The sequence below is a fragment of the Liolophura sinensis genome, chromosome 1, assembly GCF_032854445.1.
Source record: "Liolophura sinensis isolate JHLJ2023 chromosome 1, CUHK_Ljap_v2, whole genome shotgun sequence".
Lineage (NCBI taxonomy): Eukaryota > Metazoa > Mollusca > Polyplacophora > Chitonida > Chitonidae > Liolophura > Liolophura sinensis.
Window position 1 is genome coordinate 42,838,887 of NC_088295.1, and position 23,322 is coordinate 42,862,208.

The 23,322-nt window shown below is 38.7% G+C and overlaps 2 protein-coding genes across 2 annotated transcripts in view; one reads left to right on the top strand and one right to left on the bottom strand.

Moving 5' to 3' along the window:
• The window catches only part of LOC135482365 (uncharacterized), a 44,231-nt gene extending 41,025 nt beyond the window's left edge, over positions 1-3,206 (top strand). Inside the window, 1 exon segment of the mRNA XM_064762316.1 lies at positions 652-3,206. Within this exon segment, the coding sequence (XP_064618386.1) occupies positions 652-2,997 (2,346 nt within the window). The 3' untranslated portion in view covers positions 2,998-3,206.
• Positions 3,207-9,418: 6,212 nt separating this feature from the next.
• Positions 9,419-21,256, bottom strand: LOC135471541 (polycomb protein EED-like). The gene is made up of 12 exons (XM_064750812.1): positions 21,153-21,256; positions 19,447-19,587; positions 18,836-18,928; positions 18,031-18,096; positions 17,372-17,497; positions 16,443-16,524; positions 15,980-16,071; positions 15,574-15,707; positions 14,363-14,468; positions 13,467-13,619; positions 12,041-12,114; positions 9,419-11,534 (listed from the first exon to the last, which is right to left on the bottom strand). The coding sequence occupies exons 1-12, from the start codon at positions 21,246-21,248 to the stop codon at positions 11,408-11,410; spliced, it is 1,290 nt and encodes a 429-aa protein (XP_064606882.1). The 5' UTR covers positions 21,249-21,256; the 3' UTR covers positions 9,419-11,407.
• Positions 21,257-23,322: the final 2,066 nt, after the last annotated feature.

Sequence of the window (23,322 nt, forward strand, 5' to 3'; positions counted from 1 at the left end):
TAGAGGCATTTGCCTTTTAATGGATAAAAAACACAAGATGTGGGTTCAATCCCAGTCGTGGACAGGAATTTGTAGATTTTCAGGCTGAAAGTCTCTCACTGATTGCGAGACCTCAGCAAAAATAAGAGAGACCATTTGTGCAGGCTAAGACTTGTCATCCACCAACATGGTGTGCATGTTTGTTCATCACAGACTGGAAAGTTGGTCAGTAACTTGCCAAAGGTGGGTGGTTTACCCCATGCACTCCTTCATTCATAAAACTAACCAACATTGTATAAGTAAAAAAAAAATCTTGATATGGCATGAAACATTAGTCAAATAAATACTCCAAATAGTTAAGAGTATGAATATGTAGAAAACATAACAAGAGGGAACAGCGTATAGTCAATTTAACTTTTAAACCATTTTCATCTAATTATTCATTACAAAAACAGCAGTTATGGATTGATACATGTATGTTTGTCTTGTTCCTTTTTTTTAAACTTGCATCCCTAAGGAGGCTGTTCTACTTGTCCCTGTATGATCATGCAGTGATAGATTCTGACAACATTTTGATTCACCATAGTCCAGTAATGATAATGACATAATCAGGAATGTGACACAAATCAGCAATTAGGCAGTTATAAATATCTTGTTTTGCTCTATTTTCAGGGCCCTGTAGGATATGCCCCTTCCTGTCAGTGTGGCCCTGCATTGAAGAAGCTTGAACACAAGATGGAGTCCGACAGAGACAATCTGTACGAACACATTGATGCCTCACATCAGGTTCTCAAGGATAGGATAGATTTGTTGGACAAAAGGACGACGCAGCAAGTGTACGCAATAGACAAGCTGACCAAAGAGAGGCTGGAAGCAGAGGAGACACACTGCCGTGAGAGAATCAGTCAGCAGATAGAACAGGAGAGAGTGGGGAACACAACCCGGCTGAACTCCCACGGAGAGACGATTAAAGCTGACCTCCGCGATTGGGTGGAAACGCGTTTGCACGATCTGGGCAAGGAGCACATCAACCAGCCACAGGATGATTCAGGCTTGTATTATCGAGACATTTTTACTGGAGCCACCCAACAGGGCGGAGGACGGCTGTTTAGGACTCGTTCTGACGAGACGCTGTCTCAATCAGATTACAGCATGAAAAACAAAAAGCGTAATTTTTACGAATCGCGACAAGCCGCCATGCAGTCAATACGAGCATGGCAAGTGCCAAACTACAGAAAAGACACTAGTCGTTCCCGTGATTTGTACCGCCCACAGAGTTCCCGCAATGTTCAAGGGGCAGGTGGAGGCGAGGATAGAGAGCGCTCTAAGAGTTCGCACCATCTACCTCCCAGTCATATGGTGCCCAAACCAACTGACAATAGGAAACAGTTCCAAAGTGCTCATGATGTAGGTAGGAACAGTAGACCTGTGCTACATGTGATTCAGGCTGACATTCACCAGCCACAGGAACAGACAGAGTACAGCGGTGGTCACAGGTACGAAAGCGGGCCCACGGGATACTATCCATACAAAACTCCTGCCATTCGCCAGCCGATTCAGCAGGGTCCCGAGCCTGGTAGGTTCCAGCCTAGCAGGCCACAGACACAGACATATCACAATGAAGGGGCTATCCCTAAACAGAATGGACAGCATCAGGCTTCATTGTCACCAGAAAGGCCGTCAGTGTTTTCTCGTCTTGAGCCCAGTCCTGTAGCTTACTGCCCACAGAGACGGACCGAAGGCAGAAGCCCTTCTGTAAGCAGGGCCCCGCAGTCCCCCACTTTTACCTACAAAGACAGTAATATCCCTACACACAGCGAGCAGCAGGCAAATTTAGTGCAAAGGGGCCCCACAGGGGAGCGAGGGCAAGCTAGCCGAACTGCCTCTGTGCCGGGCCCCTCAAAGCCCCCTAGTCTTTCCATCCATGATAACTACAGCCGATTGCATGTAAATGAGGGGAATTATTCCTCAGGGGCTCCGTGGACTCGTGGGGTGGGTGGGGAACATTTGCCTTCAAGGGGTGGGGCAATGGACAATTTGGGTAGAATCTCAGACTCTAATCCTACTGGGAGAGGAAGACCCCCGGCGAGATATGACGGGTATTCTCAGAGGGCCCAGGGGGAGAGCGGTATTGGGGGCAGGTATGAGGCTGCACCACCTAGTGTGTCACACACATCTTTGGTGGGGAGGTACAGCAACCCGGCTGGGGAGAGTCGCTATGACAACAGCCGTGTGTGGGCATATCCTCAGGGCAGTGAGATCAAGATTGTCAGTGAGCGTCATCCCACCGGCAACATCCCGCAGTACAAGCATGCACCTCCATACAACAGCACCCGAACGCTCCACGAGCAGTCTACCAGTCCCCAGAAAACACCTCAAAGTGCTCATTCCTTCAGTATTATGGCAGCTCTGTGCAAATCAGAACCCTTCCTCTCTAAAGTTCATCAGAACTCACAGGCCAGTTTTGGCCAGTGTGAACCAGTGAACATGTCCTCCGGGGCCCCTGACTCTCAGTGCAGAGCCTCACCACAGGACCCAGCTGCTCTCACCATCAGCGGTAAGGACGATTCAGGGAGTAACCGTAGCAACCCGGATTCTGGCTACAGCAGCAGGATTTACGGTAACCGGCTGAATTTCTCTGGTTTCCAAGGTTCCAGTCCCCGCACCCCCACCTCGCCACTCGACCCTTCCCACTTCAGCGCTGGCACCCCATCCTCCTCGTTCAGCACGGATCAGAATCTCTCCACGCCCGCGTCCACAGGGAGCCAGCGTAATTCTCCCAGCACCCACACCTCGACTTCCCCGGACTATGAACAGCAGCAGGTACATCGTCACATCGCTTCACACATTCACAACTGGTATGAGAGGCGACTTAAGGGCAGCACGGGAGGGGATGGACCCCGGGGTGACCAGCCCATACCACCACCAAAATATGTCAACAACAATAACCAGTCTCTTGATCTGAACACTTCATCTGCTAATGACCCTTACTCCAACATGCAAGGCAGCGATGTTTGATATGATAGGACGTGATGTTTGATGATACGCAGTTATGTTTGATATGATAGGATGTGATGTTTGGTATGATGGGCAGTGATGTTTGATGTGATGGGCAGTGATGTTTCATCCTATAAGCATTGGTGTTTGATCAGCTAGGCAGTGATGTTTGATATGATAGGCAGTGATGTTTGATATCACAAGATAGGATTTGATATATGATAGGACAAGATGGTTGATCTGATAGGCAATTATGGCTGATCTTATATGTTTCACACTGAACTTGCGCATTGCATTGCTTGAAGAAAGGCTGCATCAAGTATATTTTGAAGTTGGTCATTAGTAATGCAACTGGTGCAATGTATTACTAGCACGTCAGATGTGACCTTGGAGTTCTTACTTTGCCATTTCTCGAATCTGTTGTGCTGCTGCCATACAAATATATATATATATATAGATATATATATATATATATAATTCTGTGGGATACAGTTATCATTTAATCATCCATTGGGTATAACCAAGAGGCTTGAATACAAGCACCATGTTTAATGATTGGCCTCCAAAAAGAATTTACTCTTTTAACTGTCTGTTTATAAAAGTAGATTTAGCTGTTAGGCACAGAATGGTGCAAAACCATACATCATTGTTTGTGATAGAGCAGTCATTACTAGGCATCTTTTAAAAGGTTGTCACATCTATCTACCGTGTTGACTTTATTGCCATATGAAGTGTGTCTTAGCTGTCACTTTGATATGCTGATTGTTCTCCAAGCAATTAGCCTCCCAAACCGGAGGAGATGAGCTACCTGTACACATTCCAAATTTACTTTAGCAATGTTTAATGTATGCATGTATTGATATCCTTATCTTGGATGTATGACATTGTACTGGTGTGTGAGATTTGCTGTCAAAAGTGTGAATTTTTTTGTTTTAAAGACAAGGTTATCTTAAAAATATGAAAAACAGTTAAAATAAGTTCAATTAAGTGACCATATATTTTGGACTATAAATTTTAGACCATATTTTCCAAGGACTACACCTTTTTAGACCCATTTCAGTTGAACTACTTGTTTTTTTGGTGGCTTTGTGAAAAGCAGGAAACATTTCTAAAATTTAATAAATTGCATTGTAATATTTTTAATAGGTCATTGCATGCATCAAACTTTCATCTTTCATACCTGGATCATTCAGTGATTCATCTGCCTAGCATCAATCATTGACAAGAATGTACCATTCAGTGATTCATCTGCCCGGCATCAATCATTGACAAGAATGGACCATTCAGTGATTCATCTGCCCGGCATCAATCATTGACAAGAATGTACCATTCAGTGATTCATCTGCCCGGCATCAATCATTGACAAGAATGTACCATTCAGTGATTCATCTGCCCGGCATCAATCATTGACAAGAATGTACCATTCAGTGATTCATCTGCCCGGCATCAATCATTGACAAGAATGGACCATTCAGTGATTCATCTGCCCAGCATCAATCATTGACAAGAATGGACCATTCAGTGATTCATCTGCCCAGCATCAATCATTGACAAGAATGTACCATTCAGTGATTCATCTGCCCGGCATCAATCATTGACAAGAATGTACCATTCAGTGATTCATCTGCCCGGCATCAATCATTGACAAGAATGTACCATTCAGTGATTCATCTGCCCGGCATCAATCACTGACAAGAATGTACCATTCAGTGATTCATCTGCCCGGCATCAATCATTGACAAGAATGTACCGTTCAGTGATTCATCTGCCCGGCATCAGTCATTGACAAGAATGGACCGTTCAGTGATTCATCTGCCTAGCATCAATCACTGACAAGAATGTACCATTCAGTGATTCATCTGCCCGGCATCAATCATTGACAAGAATGTACCATTCAGTGATTCATCTGCCTAGCATCAATCACTGACAAGAATGGACCATTCAGTGATTCATCTGCCCGGCATCAATCATTGACAAGAATGTACCATTCAGTGATTCATCTGCCCAGCATCAATCATTAACCAGAATGGACAGTTCAGTGATTCATCTGCCTAGCATCCATTATTGACTTGAAGCATTTTTACGTATTTAATTTTATGGCCAAAATTCAAACCTTCACAAAAAGCATTTATCAGTCAGTCATCAGAGGCATTGTTAGTCATGAGACCAAATCAGTCATCAATCCTTCACCCAAGCAGTCATCAGTCTTCTACCAAAAGTGATCATCAGATGGTAATAAATATCAAAAGTTTTTATCTGCGGTTTCCTTGAGCAGCTGCCTGTCATGATGGGTTACATTTGATTCAGCATTAATATTTTCTCAGGATCAGTCATACCAGCACAATTACTGTACAGACTTGATCTTTCAACACCATACTGGTGATGTACTAAAAGAGGATGTGAATTGTGTAATGATATCTAGCCTGGATGGCCACATTGGCCAAAATGTTCTTGCACCAGTGCTGTTGTAAATCTTCATATGAAATACAGCCTACACCTGTTACACATGTAACCTGCTATATCATGAATATTCATGGAATGTAATTATTATTCACTGAATAGTCATGAATAGTTTGCATTGGCTACATATGTACTCGTGTTTCCATGTACATGTAACCTGTCACATCATGAACATTCATGGATGTAATTATTATTCATTGAATAGTCATGAATAGTTTGCATTGGCTACATATGTACTCATGTTTCCATTTACATGTAACCTGTCACATCATGAACATTCATGGGATGTAATTGTTATTCATTGAATAGTCATGAATAGTTTGCATTGGCTACATATGTACTTGTGTTTCCATGTACATGTAACCTGTCATATCATGAACATTCATGGGATGTAATTATTATTCATTGAATAGTCATGAATAGTTTGCATTGGCTACATATGTACTCGTGTTTCCATGTACATGTAACCTGTCACATCATGAACATTCATGGGATGTAATTGTTATTCATTGAATAGTCATGAATAGTTTGCATTGGCTACATATGTACTTGTGTTTCCATGTACATGTAACCTGTCACATCATGAACATTCATGGGATGTAATTATTATTCATTGAATAGTCATGAATAGTTTGCATTGGCTACATATATACTCGTGTTTCCATTTACATGTAACCTGTCACATCATGAACATTCATGGGATGTAATTATTATTCATTGAATAGTCATGAATAGTTTGCATTGGCTACATATGTACTTGTGTTTCCATGTACATGTAACCTGTCACATCATGAACATTCATGGATGTAATTATTATTCATTGAATAGTCATGAATAGTTTGCATTGGCTACATATATACTCGCGTTTCCATGTACATGTAACCTGTCACATCATGAACATTCATGGGATGTAATTATTATTCATTGAATAGTCATGAATAGTTTGCATTGGCTACATATGTACTTGTGTTTCCATGTACATGTAACCTGTCACATCATGAACATTCATGGATGTAATTATTATTCATTGAATAGTCATGAATAGTTTGCATTGGCTACATATATACTCGCGTTTCCATGTACATGTAACCTGTCACATCATGAACATTCATGGATGTAATTATTATTCATTGAATAGTCATGAATAGTTTGCATTGGCTACATATGTACTCGCGTTTCCATGTACATGTAACCTGTCATATGAACATTCATGGAGTGTAATTGTTATTACAGCAGACATGATTTTTTTCCGCTTTTTAGCGGAATTCCGCTTTTTCTATGTTCAGTTTCGATTAATTTACCTGTTTTCCGCAGATTTTTCTAGCTTGATGGGCTATGATAGTAAATTTCAGCTATTTTCTTGGTTCACCACAATCATGTCTGTTACAGTGAAGAGAGTCAGGAATAGTTTGCCATGGTGACTCACATTCCCATCTCCTCAAGCTAGTTGTTCAACAGTGTATTGAATATATAAATCATTATTAAAAAACATCTCATCATTTACACAATTCAAGCTTTCAGCCCTGACTAAAGCTAGTACCAGGCTTAAATCGGAATACATTTTTGAACAGCTTAACACGGAGGAGACCTTCATTCTATAGTAATGAGCTAACTTCTAGCACTTTTGCACAACACTTTGTCTTTTGGTGCCAAAATATGAAGAAGTCATGAACAAGTTTTCTTGTAAATGCAAGTTGTGCAGTTTAAGCATTTTGGAAGGCAGATCCTTTATTGCTGGTGTAAATTTCGTAATTACCAAATATATAAAATATATTTGTGTGTATGTTTTCTCAGAAATGCAATGCCCTGGGTAAGTTGCAAAAATTGCAGTTTTATGATGGGTGTTAAGACACTTCAGTGTACAAACTGTTCAGTGTGTCATATTTTGAGATCTGTTCAACATGTATAGTTTTCTTAAATTAAACTACGATTATGTATATAGTCTAAATGTGTATATATAATATAAAAATATTTTATATACATATATTATTGTAAAGATAAGTCCCAAGGACTCAAATAAAAGAAGTTATAGTATTTTACATCTTAAAATATTCTTCTGCCAAACTGTTGGAATCTTATTAAAGATTTGTAACCACAGTTATGCTAATTTGTCTTGTTGCTTCTTTATTAGTGGTTAGTCGGGTGAATTGATTTCGAACATTGATTGATTGATCAGCATTTCCATCTGAGAGGATCTCTGTGGCCCAGTGGTTATCATGCTAGTGCAGCCCAATGACCCAGTAGTCTCTCACCAAATCAGTTGCTGTGAGTTCAAGGCCAGCCCATGCTGGCTTCCTCTGAGGTCGTACTTGGGAAGGCCAGTCAGCAAAGCTAAGGATGGTTGTGGGTCTCTGCCGGACTCTGCCTGGTGTCCTTATAATACTGGCTACCATAGTATAGGTGAAATATTCTTGAGTATGGCGTAAAATAGCAATCAAATAATAAATAAATCTGACCTCAGAATGGTTGATTGATAAGTATTTCTCACTGGATTGATTCAGAATGGTTGATTGATCTGTATTTCTCACGGGATTGATTCAGAATGGTTGACTGATCAGTACGTCTCACTGGATTGATTCAGAATGGGTGATTGATCTGTATTTCTCACGGGATTGGTTCAGAATGGGTGATTCATCAGAACGTCTCACTGGATTGATTCAGAATGGTTGATTGATCTGTATTTCTTATGGGATTGATTCAAAATGGTTGATCGATCTGTATTTCTCACGGGATTGATTCAGAATGGTTGACTGATCAGTACGTCTCACTGGATTGATTCAGAATGGTTGATTGATCTGTATTTCTCACGGGATTGATTCAGAATGGTTGACTGATCAGTACGTCTCACTGGATTGATTCAGAATGGTTGATTGATCTGTATTTCTCACGGGATTGATTCAAAATGGTTGACTGATCAGTACGTCTCACTGGATTGATTCAGAATGGGTGATTGATCTGTATTTCTCACGGGATTGATTCAAAATGGGTCACTCAGCAGTAGTTCCTTCACGATTGATCAGTGTTTTTCCTACATGTACGTTGGTTGAGAATGCTTGATTGATAAGCATTTCCTTTTGAACTGACACTGAATGATTGGCTCCTTGACATTATGTTATGCAGCCTTAGTATAACAATGTTTCCACAAGAGCCATTGAACACTTCCGGAAGTCTAGGAAACCCTCCTTTTGCCACTAGAAATGGTTTCATTGAATCCTAAACAGTGTGAAACGGGTCAGAAAGAGAGTTAGGGATCTGCCATGCATCCATGATATTACACTAAGATATCTTCATCTCACAACAACTTTTGTTTACTGGAAAATGTTGGTTAAATATTTATTAAATATTAAGTAAATTTAAACATTTAATACTTTAATTGGCCCACCTTGATGCAAAGAGTGGGTGAGTGAGTGCTTGGGGTTTAACGTTGTACTTAACAATTTTTCAGTCATATGATGATGAAGGAGTCCTTAGAGTGCATGTAATAATGTACCTCATTGTTGCAGGACGGATTTCCACCGCTCTTTTATCTAGTGCTGCTTCACTAAGACGACTTACAGAAGGCAAGTAAGCCGCCCCACCCGCGCCATTATGCTGATACGGGTTAACCAGTCATGGCACTATCCCCTTCATGCTGAACGCCAAGCAAGGAAGTTACAACTTCCTCTTTTAAAGTCTTAGGGATTGACCCTGGATCTACCAGTCCGCAATTGGAGGCTCCACCAACTGTGCTATCAGGGCCGGTCTTGATGCAAAGATATCAAATAAGGTGTGCCTAATAGACATCTCTTGGAATACTTTGTAACATGTTGGGTTTAGAAATATGCATGGATTTTTCTTGCAGAGCAGCAAAATTATCAAAAGTTTCTATGATTGGAGGCATGTAAAGGCAAAATTCATTTCACATCATTATGACCAGCAGAGGGCAAAAAAAAAAAAAAATATTTGTGAAGGTAAAAAAAATCTTTTTATTCAAATATCTGGAGACTTACAAATAGTTTTTAGAATCCATATCAGTTTACAGTTTAAATAGAAACCATAGTGTGTCTGTTTATCACTGGGTAGTGGGAGACACAAGAAACCAAAATGAGCCAAACCATTTGGCATGTGATAGTTATATTCCCTTCTTTATATGAAAGGGTTATGGGATTTTGGTACATGTAGTTATATACCCACTGTAAAGAAAGCTAAAAACTCTCAACACTTCAGCCAGCAGTGAGCCGCTAGCTTGCTAGTGTTTTGCATGTGGAATGATCAATCATTGAAGGCTGAAACAGTGTTCCAAATGCTTTGTTCCAATATCCATGGAACAGAGCAATATCCATGGAACAGAGCAATATCCATGGAACAGAGCAATATAACCAAAAAGATTAATAAGAACCATCACAATACTGAGGACATTAAAATGCTAGATGCTTGCTAGAACCTTGCTTACAGTGAGCTTGTGGCATGTCACACAGAACAAGTAACTTGATTTTAACAGTATTTGTCAGATAATAGAAAATCAAGGGCAGGTTTTGTGCATGGCGTTAGTCAGGCTCCATGCAAAATCTTCAACTGGGGAAAACGTCATTTGTTAAGGACTTCCATGAAACAACATTGTAGACAAAAGAAACTAAGAAAATTGGTTCAACCACGCCGGCATCTTGTTGTTTTCTCTGAGAAAACAAAACAAAATGGGAGACATAAGAAATAAGCAAGATAGGTAAAGGGTACAGGCATCCCACTGAATTAATCAGAGAACACTTAAGCATCATTTTCAAAGTCATCCATTCTCAACTTCAATTACCTTCATGCAGTTCTGAGTGAACATTCACTTGGGACAGTAAAATACTCATTTCCACCTCCTGAGATTCACTTTTGCGATCATGAAACATATGTGGCCAAACACAAACATAGCAGTTCTAATTTCCCAGTGTACAGGAATGCAGTTTCATGCTTTAGCCCATGTAACTGGCAGTGTCAATTCAAGTTTAGCACAATGTAATAGAAAATACTGTACATGATCTACAATTTTCTCCATCATTAAGTTACCCATTTTGCCTGACTCTGAGTTCTATAGATCTTAGGAAGGCATTTTCAGGTGTGGTTTGAGGAAGGTAGGATGATATCCTACTAGACAAATTTAAATTTCAGCACCAAAGGTAATCTTTCATGACCTTTGTCTTTCCTTTCGTTACCTTTATCTTTCCTCTAAAGATGCACTTTTGGAAGAATTTTTAAGGCAAATACAGACTATCTGAAAGCCATGGAACAGTAAAGCTTTTCAAATCTGTCTCTAACTGAACACAGCATTCCATGTTTTTTTTTTTATGAATACTCAAGTATGTCATAGTTTTCCCATGGAATACTTGAAAGATTTACTTCCCTTGTTACAGCAGATGGTTTGGAGAACCCCATTTACACAAAGTCATGACAGAAAAAAAAATATAGAATCTGATATTGTTTTCACATGAACACAAAACTTCAGCTCAATTTGTAAGGTACTTAAACATTTACCTTATCATGGATTCTAATACAAAGAGACGTGAAGGTTAAGCTATTTGTAATTCATAGTAATTAACACAAATGCTGACCATCACGGATGGAATATATCCCTTGAGTTATTGTGCTTTATATATATATGCAAAATCTGAGCTCAATACATGCAGTACTTTCTGAGATACCAACCTTACCCTTAATTTCAATACCCAGAGCACAGAGCATCAACACTGAAACATTCCCTTGTGTTCCTGCTCATCACCAATGTGCAAAATCTGAGTTCAACACATACAGTACTTTCTGAGATACGATCTAACGTTTACTTCAACACTGCCTCATTAAATGTTCTTGGGTGCCTTCACTCAGAGCATGACACAAGCTACCAATACAGGTGAGCTAACGTACAAAAGTTTTTTATGAGTTTAGCAGCATCCTCTGGTTGCCATAAATAGATGATGTGACTCTATACATAATGAACTAAACAAGCTGGCTATCATTTAACACGGTCCCATCTCCATATAGACCCGTCATCACACACACACAGGAGGAGCTTTCCGTCTCGAGAGAAAGACGTCTGCCGGACAGCTGAGGCACATTTCTGATGATGTAACACTGTACACCTGGAGAAACGGAAAACAGACACCTGATCAAAAATCAAAAGGTGGCAGGTGGCAAACACATACCCTTCAAAAATGGGGCAAGGGGCAAAGGTAAACTCAACTAACAAGGGGCAGGGTTTCCACTGACCATCTAAACAAAGTGCTCGGGAAGACAATGGGCTGCTTGCATTTTTTAGGTGCAGGGTACCCTGCAATTGCCTTGCAGGGCCAAAATTTTTTTTTAGGCACCGTTTCATTTGGCTAATTTGGGATAAAATATTTCAGGTATTAAGAAACCATAGCTTAATGCCTAGTATAACAAATTATAGAGTCAATAATACTCATAATATTTGTACATTCAGTTTAGATAAATGTGAGGAATTTTTAAAGCATTTAATTTCAATTTGGTGTGCACAATTCCTGGTTTTTCTCCCACCATAATGCTGGCCCCTGTGGTATAAGTCTAATATTTTTGAGTACGGGGTAAAAGTCCAATCGAATCAATATATAGATAAATAAATACTCACGTGTATTGGGTAGGGTCATCATCATCAATGTCCCAAACATACACTCGGCCCACCTGGTTCCCAAGTGCCATCACCTGTTCAGAATTTAATTTAATTCTTTATTTGTTTACTGAGGATATCCCACAACCCATGGGTCACTAGGGGGTCTCCTCAAACTTATATACATCATACATTTATATAATCAAAACTTGATAGTGAAGAATAAAATATTTACAATATTTACAATACACATAGGCATCCAATACTGCACACACTCATATACTTCATTAAGTACCGATTATATAACAGATTTAGGAATGGGTTTCAGTCTTAGCACTTTGTATCTTAAAAGGAGCTTGTTTGAACTACTTGGTGAGTACGATGGATAAATCTTCGAGTATCTTGAATGAATTTGTGCACAGAACAGAATATGGTTTTATTGTCTTCAAGAGATAGGTCATTTGATCCAAAAAGTAAAATATTTGAGATATGTTTTGAGCAATGCGGAAGGAAAATAGATAAGTGAGCATTTGGAGAAATCGTTTTAGTAAACCTGTCGAACATGTGCTTCCTTTGAGCGGCATATGCGGGACATTCAATAAGAAAATGATGAGAATTTTCACATTTGTAATTACATTTATGACAAGACTGGTCATCTGAAAGGCCATTGGTAAATAAGTCTGCGTGAATTTATATCATGTGTTATAATAAACAGCCTTATTTTATAGAAGAAAAAAAAAATTTGACAATTCCTTTTTCACAGCGACAACTAATGCTGTATTTTCATTTTTAAAGCTTATGTTTGAGCATGTTATTTAGTTTTAACTATGAACATTCCAGCTGATCATAGAAGTTAATTCTGTCAGATAAAATTTTCTTTTCGTTACTGGACATCACAATACAACACCTTCAATCAATATCGTCTTTTATCAAGGCATGAGGTTTAGTGGGTGGCTGCAGGACAACAGTGCACCATAGCTTTTTTCCCCATATGTAAACTGGTTTAGTTAGCATTAACTGATGCAGGACCAAGAATATGAAACTTGATTTCTTGTGTAATGAAAACAGGGGTCCATCACCACTTTGCCTTTTTCATGCCACTTACTGTCTGCCAGTAATCCAGCAAGAGTCTCAAACAGCTTATAATCAAATCTGTGTAATATGGTGATTTCATGAACACCACATACCTTCTGTCAGCAGTCCAGTGAGAACCTCATGTACCTTGTAATCAAATCTGTGTAATATTGTAACTTCATGAACACCACATACCTTCTGTCAGCAGTCCAGTGAGAACCTCATGTACCTTGTAATCAAATCTGTGTTATATGGTGACTTCATGAACAACACTTACCTTCTGTCAGCAGTCCAGTGAGAACCTCATAAAATAAATGTCACACTCCCTGTAGTCAAATCTGTGTAATATGGTGACTTCATGAACACCACTTACCTTCTGCCAATAGTCAAGTGAGAACCTCATGTACCAGATGTCACACTCCTTGTAGTCAAATCTGTGTAATATGGTGACTTCGTTGTCTGAGATCTTCACATCCTGCTGGTTGAGACGGCCTGGCTTCCAGCAAACTATACAGTTCTCACATGACTACAACATACAGTGACGACAGCATACGATTTTATGTGATTTCTAGAAGAATGCGCTGGAGGTGAAAACAACGGCCAATAATTTTCTTTTTTTATATAAATCTGTACTTATTTGGCTAGAATTTCATTAGCACCAATGGAAATTCCAGACCTTGGTATGCAGAAGACTAGGAGTGTGATTTGCATACATAAGTCCATACTTCCTAGGCTCAGTGAGTTATCCTCACACCTACAGTTCGTTTTAGGAGTAAGAAGGCATGGGAATGCAATATTTCTCCTCAAATTCAAAGGCAGGAACTTTCAGGAAAGCCAACCCAGTTTTCTTACTTATTTGAGTCATTAAGCTTTCTATATAGTTCTTAACAATACTGGTGTATCATTTATACCCTGGTATTCTGTTAACAGAACAGCCTAGTGCATCACAGCCATCCAACAAACCCAGCTGCTTATTTATTAATCCATTTGGTGACGCCAGTGTGAAGAAGGCTTTTGAGCAATTGTTACATCATAAACTGATTGTAGTGCAACATCTACAATATGTTACAATATACCAGTTTCTATAGTAACGTCGTACTATCTTATTAATATAATGGGAGAGAAATGTTTGATGTCAATAAAATGCTACCAGACTTTTGCGGGTCCACATTCTTGAGCTGACACACTTAAAGATTTTAAAAGTGGCAGAGTCTAGATCTCTCAGTACTGTAAGCTTGAGTTATACTGACCATGCTGTCAGAACATTACCTTTGAGAGCAGGAAGTTACCAAGCCAGCGGACACAGTCTACATAATTCCTATGAATATCCCTTGTGGAAAAATCAGGGTAATGCTGCTCCAGGGTGGGGTAAGCTCTGGAAAGGTAACATGGCACACAAGCAGTGTTATGGATCGAGGACACAGAGGCTGACATAAATTTATGTACATGCATGTTTTGGAGTCAAACAATGAAAGACACATAAGATCAGCAAGTATATCTCATCATACTTCACTTCATTAGGCCACACCAATTAAAATTTTGGTTTTATTGACAGAATTAATCTTTTTTCAATATGGAAGGAGGGGATAAAAATAAAAATAAAACAGAAAAGTTATATCCTTTGTGGGAAATGTGGACTGTCCTAGCAAAAATTGTTCCTGTTGAAGACAAATTTATATGACTGAAAAGCCTTGAAAGAAAAAGGAAAATCAAATAAAACAATTAAGATTAGACTAAGTAAAAAGGTGAATTTTCTTCCAGGTTTGCATTCTGTAGTCTTGGGTTGGCAATAAAACACAAAATAAAAGAAAGAACAAGGTTTCAACTCTTATACTGGAGATTTCTTCCCTCATGAAAATGTCTCAGTATGGGGATGAAAGCTAGAAGACATAAATTTATTTGATATGACAAAGATATCTAGAATGTTTCTGCTATGTTTAGGAAGAATCTTGGTGTATATCTGTAATGGTGGAAGGATTTACCCTGTGGCTCACATTAAGGTTTGAACACGAATTTCCACATCTGAGGCCAGTTGTTCAAAATTGTCTGAATACTTAATACCAGATTTACCTCAAAGCTGAATATTCAATTTTGTATTTAGTTCAAAAACATCTGCTTAACATTACAATAATTATGAACAAAATCTGTTGTTTTTATACTTACAGTTTGAACAACTGCATTGGCTGCAGAATTTGGCTAAAATCTTAGATATAAAATATGACTTAATACCAATAATATCCCCCGGGCTCTGCCCTGTTTCCTTCCGCCATAATGCTGGCTGTCATCTTACATGAAATATTCTTGAGTAAGGCATAAAACAACAATGAAGTAAATAAATAAATAGTATTAACTCATACATTTTCAAGCAACTGGGTCCTGATATCCAACACTCTACTAAATGAGCTAAAGGGATATTACCTCTATTGCTAGTACAAGTACTGGAAACCTGCTCCTGTTACACATTAACTGTCCTGGCCTACCTGGTGCTGTTGGAGACCTTGTACACATAGGACATCTCCATGGCTTTAATCACCTCTGGCTTGTTGCACTTCCACAGTTTGAGGGAGTGATCCATCCCACATGATACAATACGTGTTCCTTCTATGTTGAAGTCCTGTTCAATTAACAACAGGTGCCAAGAAAAAGGCTAACAAGAGACTGGTATTTCTATGATTTATTTGAAGTATGTTTTGAACGAAAGAAATCTACTTGATCGTGGGGGATGCTAATAATAAATATTTGCCTCATATACACATATACTCTACAGTCATGTACCTGTAATTTTCATTTGTCTCACTCTGGATTTATTCTAGGCTCAAGAAAAATTCTTTTCTTTTTCTTTTTTCTTGACCCAACTAGGCTCCAGAGAAAGGTATGAGTACTTACTGCACTAAGGACTTCATCTCTATGACCCTCCACACCTCCAAAAATAGCCACGCACACCGATGTTTTCAAGTTCCACATTCTTAGAGTATGGTCTACAAGATAAAAAAAAAAAAGGGGTGATAACTCTTTAGATCAATGGCGCAACCTGGTCATACAAATTATCTCCCTTGGACAAATCTTGAGCATGACGCAAAATAAGTTGAATAAGTTTTAGCGTTGTATGGCAAGACCAATATCTAGTGTACATGTACGCTTTTAGAATCCTTCTTCAATTACTTCTATGAAGATAACAACTGCAGCATGCAATCTGTAAAGGCTTATAGTTATATATCAATACCATTGTTTTTAAAGCATATCAATCCACTCCTTGAAGATAAAATCTTTTTGCCATGCTACACGTACGAAAAACAATACCAAAGTAAACAAACAATGAAACAAGCAAGCAACAAATACATATGGATACCTTTACTGACTGACAACACCATATTTGGATCTCGTGGGTGGATCTTCAGTTCATTGACGGCATTACCATGTCCAACGAAATGCTGCAATGGAACAAACTTAATTAAATTTCACAACGGTACTTGTTTTGACATCACTTTGGGCATTCAGGAAAACAAATTGAGCATTAGGAGAAGAAACCATAAAAATGACAAAATCAGGTGAAAGAGCGTCAAAACTCATTTACAAATATGATCTTTAATATTATTTGAATTTTTTTTTTTTTCAAGTGAAAATGGTATTTGAAAATATTTTTGTATGGTGGGTATTTGGGATCAACTTTTGGTGTTTACCGTTGTTGCATAATAATGCTCTAAATAAGAATGTCATGCTTGTCTAATAAATTTATTTGAATGTAAATTTGTTTTTTATATCGAAACATATGCATTTAACCTAAATTATGATAATATTTATGAACAGATTAAAAATATAAATATGATCCAAATTGAGGTTAATACATTTGTTAGCTGAAAAGAACAAATCCCAGTGCAAAACTATTTATTAAACCTGTGTTAAATCCTCATTTATGGCTTAATTAAACAAAGACTATCAATACGAAAAGGTGGTCCCAAATACCCACCATACAAAAATTATTTTCAAGTGAAAAATCAAAAAAATATTGAAGACCAAACTTTTCGCACTCTTTCATCTGAACTTTATGGTCATTTTTATGTTTTCTCCACTTTTAAGGCATAAATTTTTCCCACCACTATCAAATCAGATGTCAGGGCCTGACAATATCTTAAGCCAACACTCTCTGCAATTTTGTTTGTTTGTATCAAGCGCTTCAAATGTCACGTTACGTTAATTTGTATAAACACATTTAGAAACAAGGATTTAGAATTTTGATTTCCAAAATTTAAATGTACTTGACAATGTTTTCAGTCTTACCATACAGCAGTGCATAGTGACAGGGTTAACCACTCTGATGATGCCCCGGGCCCCCGCTGCCAGAAGCACAGGCATCCCTGTCACCACATCATATGTCCACGCACACGTGTAGAAACTCTCATCTGTCTACAGCTAAGTTAAGGTTGGTTTGGTATCTGCAAATGATGCTCCCCTACATCTCTTTAATGTTAAATGCTGTACCTATAGATGTTTCACTCATATGGTGATGGTCAGAAAATTTCCGGGTGTCTGAAAAAACTTTGATGTGAAAATTTTCTTAATAAAGAATTCTGAAATTCAGATCCACGAGCTGCGGAAACCGGAATGCCTGAAACAAAAAAAACGCAATTTGTCTCATGTCTTACAAATCTCCAGACCTGAAAACACAGCTGAAACAGTGAGTACTGTATTTGAAAATGCAGCCTCATCGATCAAGGGCTTGATAGTCAGATCATGCTAGCAATTTCAATGATCACAGCCAGTGTCTCTACAAAGCACTGTTATGTTTTGTAATCCATTCCTACCCTACTTCGTATCCCATAATGCACAATTATGGGATATGACAGTGTCATCGTTATGTAATCTGTCTAATCATAACACTTCGACAGATAAGTTGTTGCTGTTGGTGCAGATGCAGTACTGAGACAAAAAAAGGATACAGAAGGGTCTACATAAGCCTGTAGTAACTTTATCCTACCATTCTCCAAACATCTGTACACTGTGACCTGAAAATATATAAAAAAAAGGACTCAAGTGAGAGGCAAATTTATCACCAAAAAGCCTGTAATATAATGTACTGTAACAAAATGAAGAAGTTACAGAGTCAAAGGCCTAACTCTTATTCACTATGATTGAAAAAGTAACTGCTGCAATGATGTTGACCAAACATGTCACTGTGTTAAAGAACAAAATAGGACAATCTTTTATCAAGTATAAAATAACAGATTCATGTTCAGCCTGGTACAGTAGAACACAAGCTGCTCTGGTAGAAAATTTAACTATCCATCGTTTTATGTGTGTTTTACACTGTTTATATAATTCAGAACAGTTCACATTTTACCTATGATGACAGTCAGGTTATATATGGAGGAGACCAGTCTTAACCTGAAGGCAAACACCAACTTTAAAGCCTTGCAGTTATCTGCCCTGTTCGGGCTGTCAGTACAGTGGGTGGTTTTGATTGTCATCAAGGAATTTCGGGCATATGCAGCCGAGGAAATAACTGATCGTCGCTGTGCTTCCACTAAATCAACAGACGCAATGATAAGGAACACAAGTTTCTGCAAGCAGGCTGCAGTGATTAACTTGAACAAAACTGGGTAACACACCCGCTCCATATTGATATGTGGTAAACAGAACATGCTCCCCTACTTAATCTAATGCAGATTATTGGTATTAGGAATATGGTACATTAGTTGCTTTATTGCTTATTAGTGGTAAAACAATTCCGGGTTCCCTACTTACTCTATTGCTGCCCACAGTGGCAAACAAAACAGGATCTCCTGGTCTCTGATTCTGGTTAATCTGAATACCAAATATCGGTTGCTGGTGGTCTTCCTGAAATGAATGACAGCACAAAAAGGGAGATAAATCATTGTAGCCTTCCAGGAGCCCCATACATATCAAGACATTGAAAGTAATGAAAATTGCAATGTTTCTTCTCAATTAATAAGTAATAATAAATAATCAAGAAAATTTTTTGACAGGTAACTCTGAGAAGTTTTTTGGAACAAAAGAAAGAATTGTACACCATACTTGAGTATTCAAAGAAGCTTTACTGGAGATTTTTGATAAAAAATTGCTAAATATCAGTTTTATAGTGCTAAACTGATTCTAAAGACTGAAAAAGTTAAAATGAGACTTGCTAAAAATTTTATGAACTTAACAGTGATTCTGAACATTAAGACTTGAATAAACAAAGCTGACATTTTTTGGAAGTTAATTTATAGGGCTATTTTGATGTAACAGCCAAACTTTGATTGGATTTGTGCTGATCAATTTTTTACCAAAAATCACCAGTATAGCCTCTTCAATAAAAAACACTACTGAACACTTCTTAGGAGTCTGAGACGAACCTTCAGGTTATTTGTGCATTTGAACTGCAGTTTACTCTTTTTGTTCTTGTTTCTGCCTCGGCCATATCGCCTGGGTTGGGTGGGTGTGTCACTACGGGATCCATCGTCTAGTGTGGTACTGGCAGTGCTGGATATGTCATCCTGTTACAAATTATATAAACACCGTGCATTCTGACGTACAAGAAACTATGAACAACAAACAAGTTCAGACTGCCAGGATAAACAGAGTATTGCATCAAACACACTCTTGTGCTCAGCAGGGGATAAACAATGGTTTATTGTTAGACAGAAAAAAGGGGAAAAAAATATGTGAATAAACAAGTTACCGAGATGAAGCATGTGTTTTGATAGGGAACAGCAGAATAAATCCTGCCAACACACTCATTTGAAGAGATACACCAGTGTCAAGATAACTGTGTCTAAAAAGAAAGATGAACTGAACTGGACAAATAGCTGCGAGGAGATTGCAAAATATCTGAATACTACCAGCCATCGGCCTAAAGGTATGGATTCTGTCTAGGTAGGTTGTTTTTTCAACAGCTGTTAACGTTATGCATAGCATATGTTGTATATGTTAGTACTATTTAGCCTCAGGTGGCTACTTCAACTTCTCTCTTTATACTGGGGACCAGCCCGGATAGCACAGTTGTAGAACGTCCGCTTCGGGATCGGTAGATCCAGGATCAATCCTTGATCGAGTCACACCTAAGACTTTAAAAGAGGAAGTTGTAATTTCCTTGCTTGGCGTTCAGCATGAAGGGGATAGTGCAACGACTGGTTGACCCGTATCAGTATAATGGCTCGGGCGGGGCGGCTTACTTGCCTTCGGTAAGTCGTCTCAGTGAAGCAGCACTAAATAAAAGAGCGGTGGAAATCCGTCCTGCAACAAGGAGGCACATTACACGTACATGCACCCTAATGATTCCTTCGTCGTCATATGACTGAAAAATTGTTGAGTACGACGTTAAACCCCAAGCACTCACTCACTCTTTATACTGGGCTGGCGGAGTATCAAAGCCACAGGGGGAACTAATGGCAAACCATACACCGATTCACGCCATGTCCGATAAGTCATTTCTAAACAATGGCTGCAGTCCAAAAGTGGTGTCATCTTTGGTTCTTGGCTCTCAGCTCGCCTGCACACACAACATTCCAGGCATATTCCATTCGGTAATAGCACACCAGCCTGTTATTGTGACTGTGAGGTGAATTTGGGTCTTGTGTGTCCTTACCAAGTGGAATATACATGAGATGTTGACATGAGATGTTGCATGTGCGGGTGAGCGGACAGGTAAGAGCCAAAGTTAACACCAGATCTGGACTGCAGCCACTGTTCTCAAAGGACTTATCGGACATGGCGTGAATCTATGTATGGTTTACGACTTGTTCCCCCTGTGGCTTCGATACTCCGCCAGCTCAGTATAAAGAAAGGAGTTGAAGTAGCCAACTGAGGCTAAATAATACTAAGATTCTCCAACACATTCACTCATCACAAATTTTCCTGAGCAACAATGTCCTAGATGACACTGTGCTCTGAACCAGTGACGAGTACATGGTTGAAAAGTTGATCTTTTCGTAAAACATGCCTTGTTCAGTTGCTTTGTCAACAACGACACAAAGGCTGATTTCTGAAGTTTGTTACGTTAAACATCTAAAAATTCACAGACGCCCGATAGAGCTTTTTGTAAAGTCATATTCTAACTTACAACATCTTCACCAGAGCCTTCTGATCGGGTAATATCGAAGTTACTAACACATGCCCGATGTTTCTTGGAAGGCGGGCTTTCCTCGTTGTCCGACATTTTGAGCGTGCTAGTCACGTGTCGATCATGTGATCTAAAAGAAAGTTGGCTCTCGCTTTTTCGGATACGAAATCGATAGAGCCGAACATAGCCGAACAATATTCCGATTCTTTCAACAAGATGGCTGCTTCCTTCTGTCGCAGGTTGCGGATGACATAGGTATGTTTGTTGTTGAAATTCACATAGTTACCACAGAATATGCCCGGTTTTACGAATGTTGAATGCATTTTGGTAGATTCCAAATTACCATGATGGATCATTGTTGGTTGTGAAATAGTACATTGCGTGCCGCCTGCCTGGACATCGGTGCAGTGATTTCTATGTACAGAAGTTCATATACAGTGATAGTGACAGGTGATCGTGTGGTTCACACTCTTGGCATTTGAATTGGTATAAAAAAGAAAATGAAATGAAGCAACTTTGGCATGGAGACATGTAAGTGTCAAGAAAAAGAATAACGATTAATGTTCATGTATGCATGCACATACAAAAAAAAATATATATATATATACATGTATATATATATATATATATATATATATATATATATATATTGCATAGCCACCTAGCTCTCTAAACCCACCCACTTCCAGTCTGCCGCCCCTCAGTCTCTTCAATATTAAGATGACGCAAGAAATTCCAACTGGAAACACAGGCAGGCAATTTTTCCCTATCGTTAATTAGTTCCCTAATTAAGTGAGTGAGTGCTTGGGGTTTAACGTTGTACTTAACAATTTTTCAGTCATATGACGACGAAGGAATCTTTAGAGTGCATGTAATGTGCCTCGTTGTTTCCTCTGCTCTTTTATCTAGTCTACTTCACTGAGACGAGTTACCGGCAAGTAAGCTGCCCAGCCTGAACCATTATACTGATAAGGGTCAACCAGTTGTTGACCACTATCCCCTTCATGCTGAACGCCAAGCGAGGAAGTTACAACTTCCTCTTTTAAGGTCTTAGGTGTGACCCGGCCCAGGATTGACCTTGGATCTACCGCCTCCCTAAGCGGATGCTCTACCAACTGTGCTATTAGGGTCGTTCAGGTTCCCTAATTAAGGGGAATTAAACTGTTTTTTGTTTTCTAAATTGGTGTTTGTTTAAATTGCTTTTGACTGTATCTTTGTTATTAAAGTTTATTTAATATATATTTAGTTTAATATTACATGTCATTCCACAAGTTATCAGTTTTATCCCATATTAAGGGACAAAGTAGTGCCCAAATTGAAAAGCCGTATTTGAACCTGTGTCTGTAAATCTAGTCCCCCCCCCCTCAAACTACCTCCAACCCCAACTAGGGTATTCCATTCAAACATACATTAGTTAATTTCTCTTGGCATTATGTGTACATCTAAACTGGAAGGCTATTGTTTTTCCTGACCCTTAAACCTAACCTTTTCTGTTTTGAAAATGAATAATGCTCCAAGGTAAAAAATGAAATGTCTTTGTAAAGGCTCTATTTATATGTACCTAAATTCCTTAACCTTTAAACATATAAAATAGCAACTTTCGGTGCAGTTTGTAATTTGATTTTGGAGACAGAACTGCATCGGTCGGATTGGTTAGTTTCAGGGCTTTGCAGAAAGTATAATTTTAACAGTGTACAAAGAATAATGCCTTCAGAAAATTATTGAATAATGACTTTGCAAACATGTGAAAAGGTTGAAGAATTACAGTGTATATATATATACATACATATATATATATGTATGAACACCAAAACCAGCCTAAACTTACAATCATGTACGGTGCACAGCCAAGGGATGTGAGGTCTTTCAACCATTTTACATGTGTGTAGATTCTTTAGGAATTTACAGACTCAGGAAAGTTGATTTTAGACATAAATAAATCTACATGAAATAATTTGTCCCTCCTCTGAAGTTCAGATGATGCGCTGATATGTTTGGTTCTGGCACATATTTTAGGTTTGACCACATGGATGGATGTGTGCATGTAGTTGCCTTGATGACCACCTGTTTCAAATTTTCAGCACGATTTGGAGATATCTTCACATACTGTATATCTTCAACCTTTTCAACCACTAAAGCACTTTTTTCATTGGAATTTATGAACACATTT

Coding starts and splice junctions, on each gene's coding strand:
- LOC135471541 (XM_064750812.1), bottom strand. CDS start 21,248: ATGTCGGACAACGAGGAAAGCCCGCCTTCCAAGAAACATCGGGCATGT. Junction 18,929..19,446: donor AATGCACAAATAACCTGAAG/GTTCGTCTCAGA, acceptor CATTCATTTCAG/GAAGACCACCAGCAACCGAT. Junction 16,072..16,442: donor GGTGTTGTCAGTCAGTAAAG/GTATCCATATGT, acceptor TTTATCTTGTAG/ACCATACTCTAAGAATGTGG.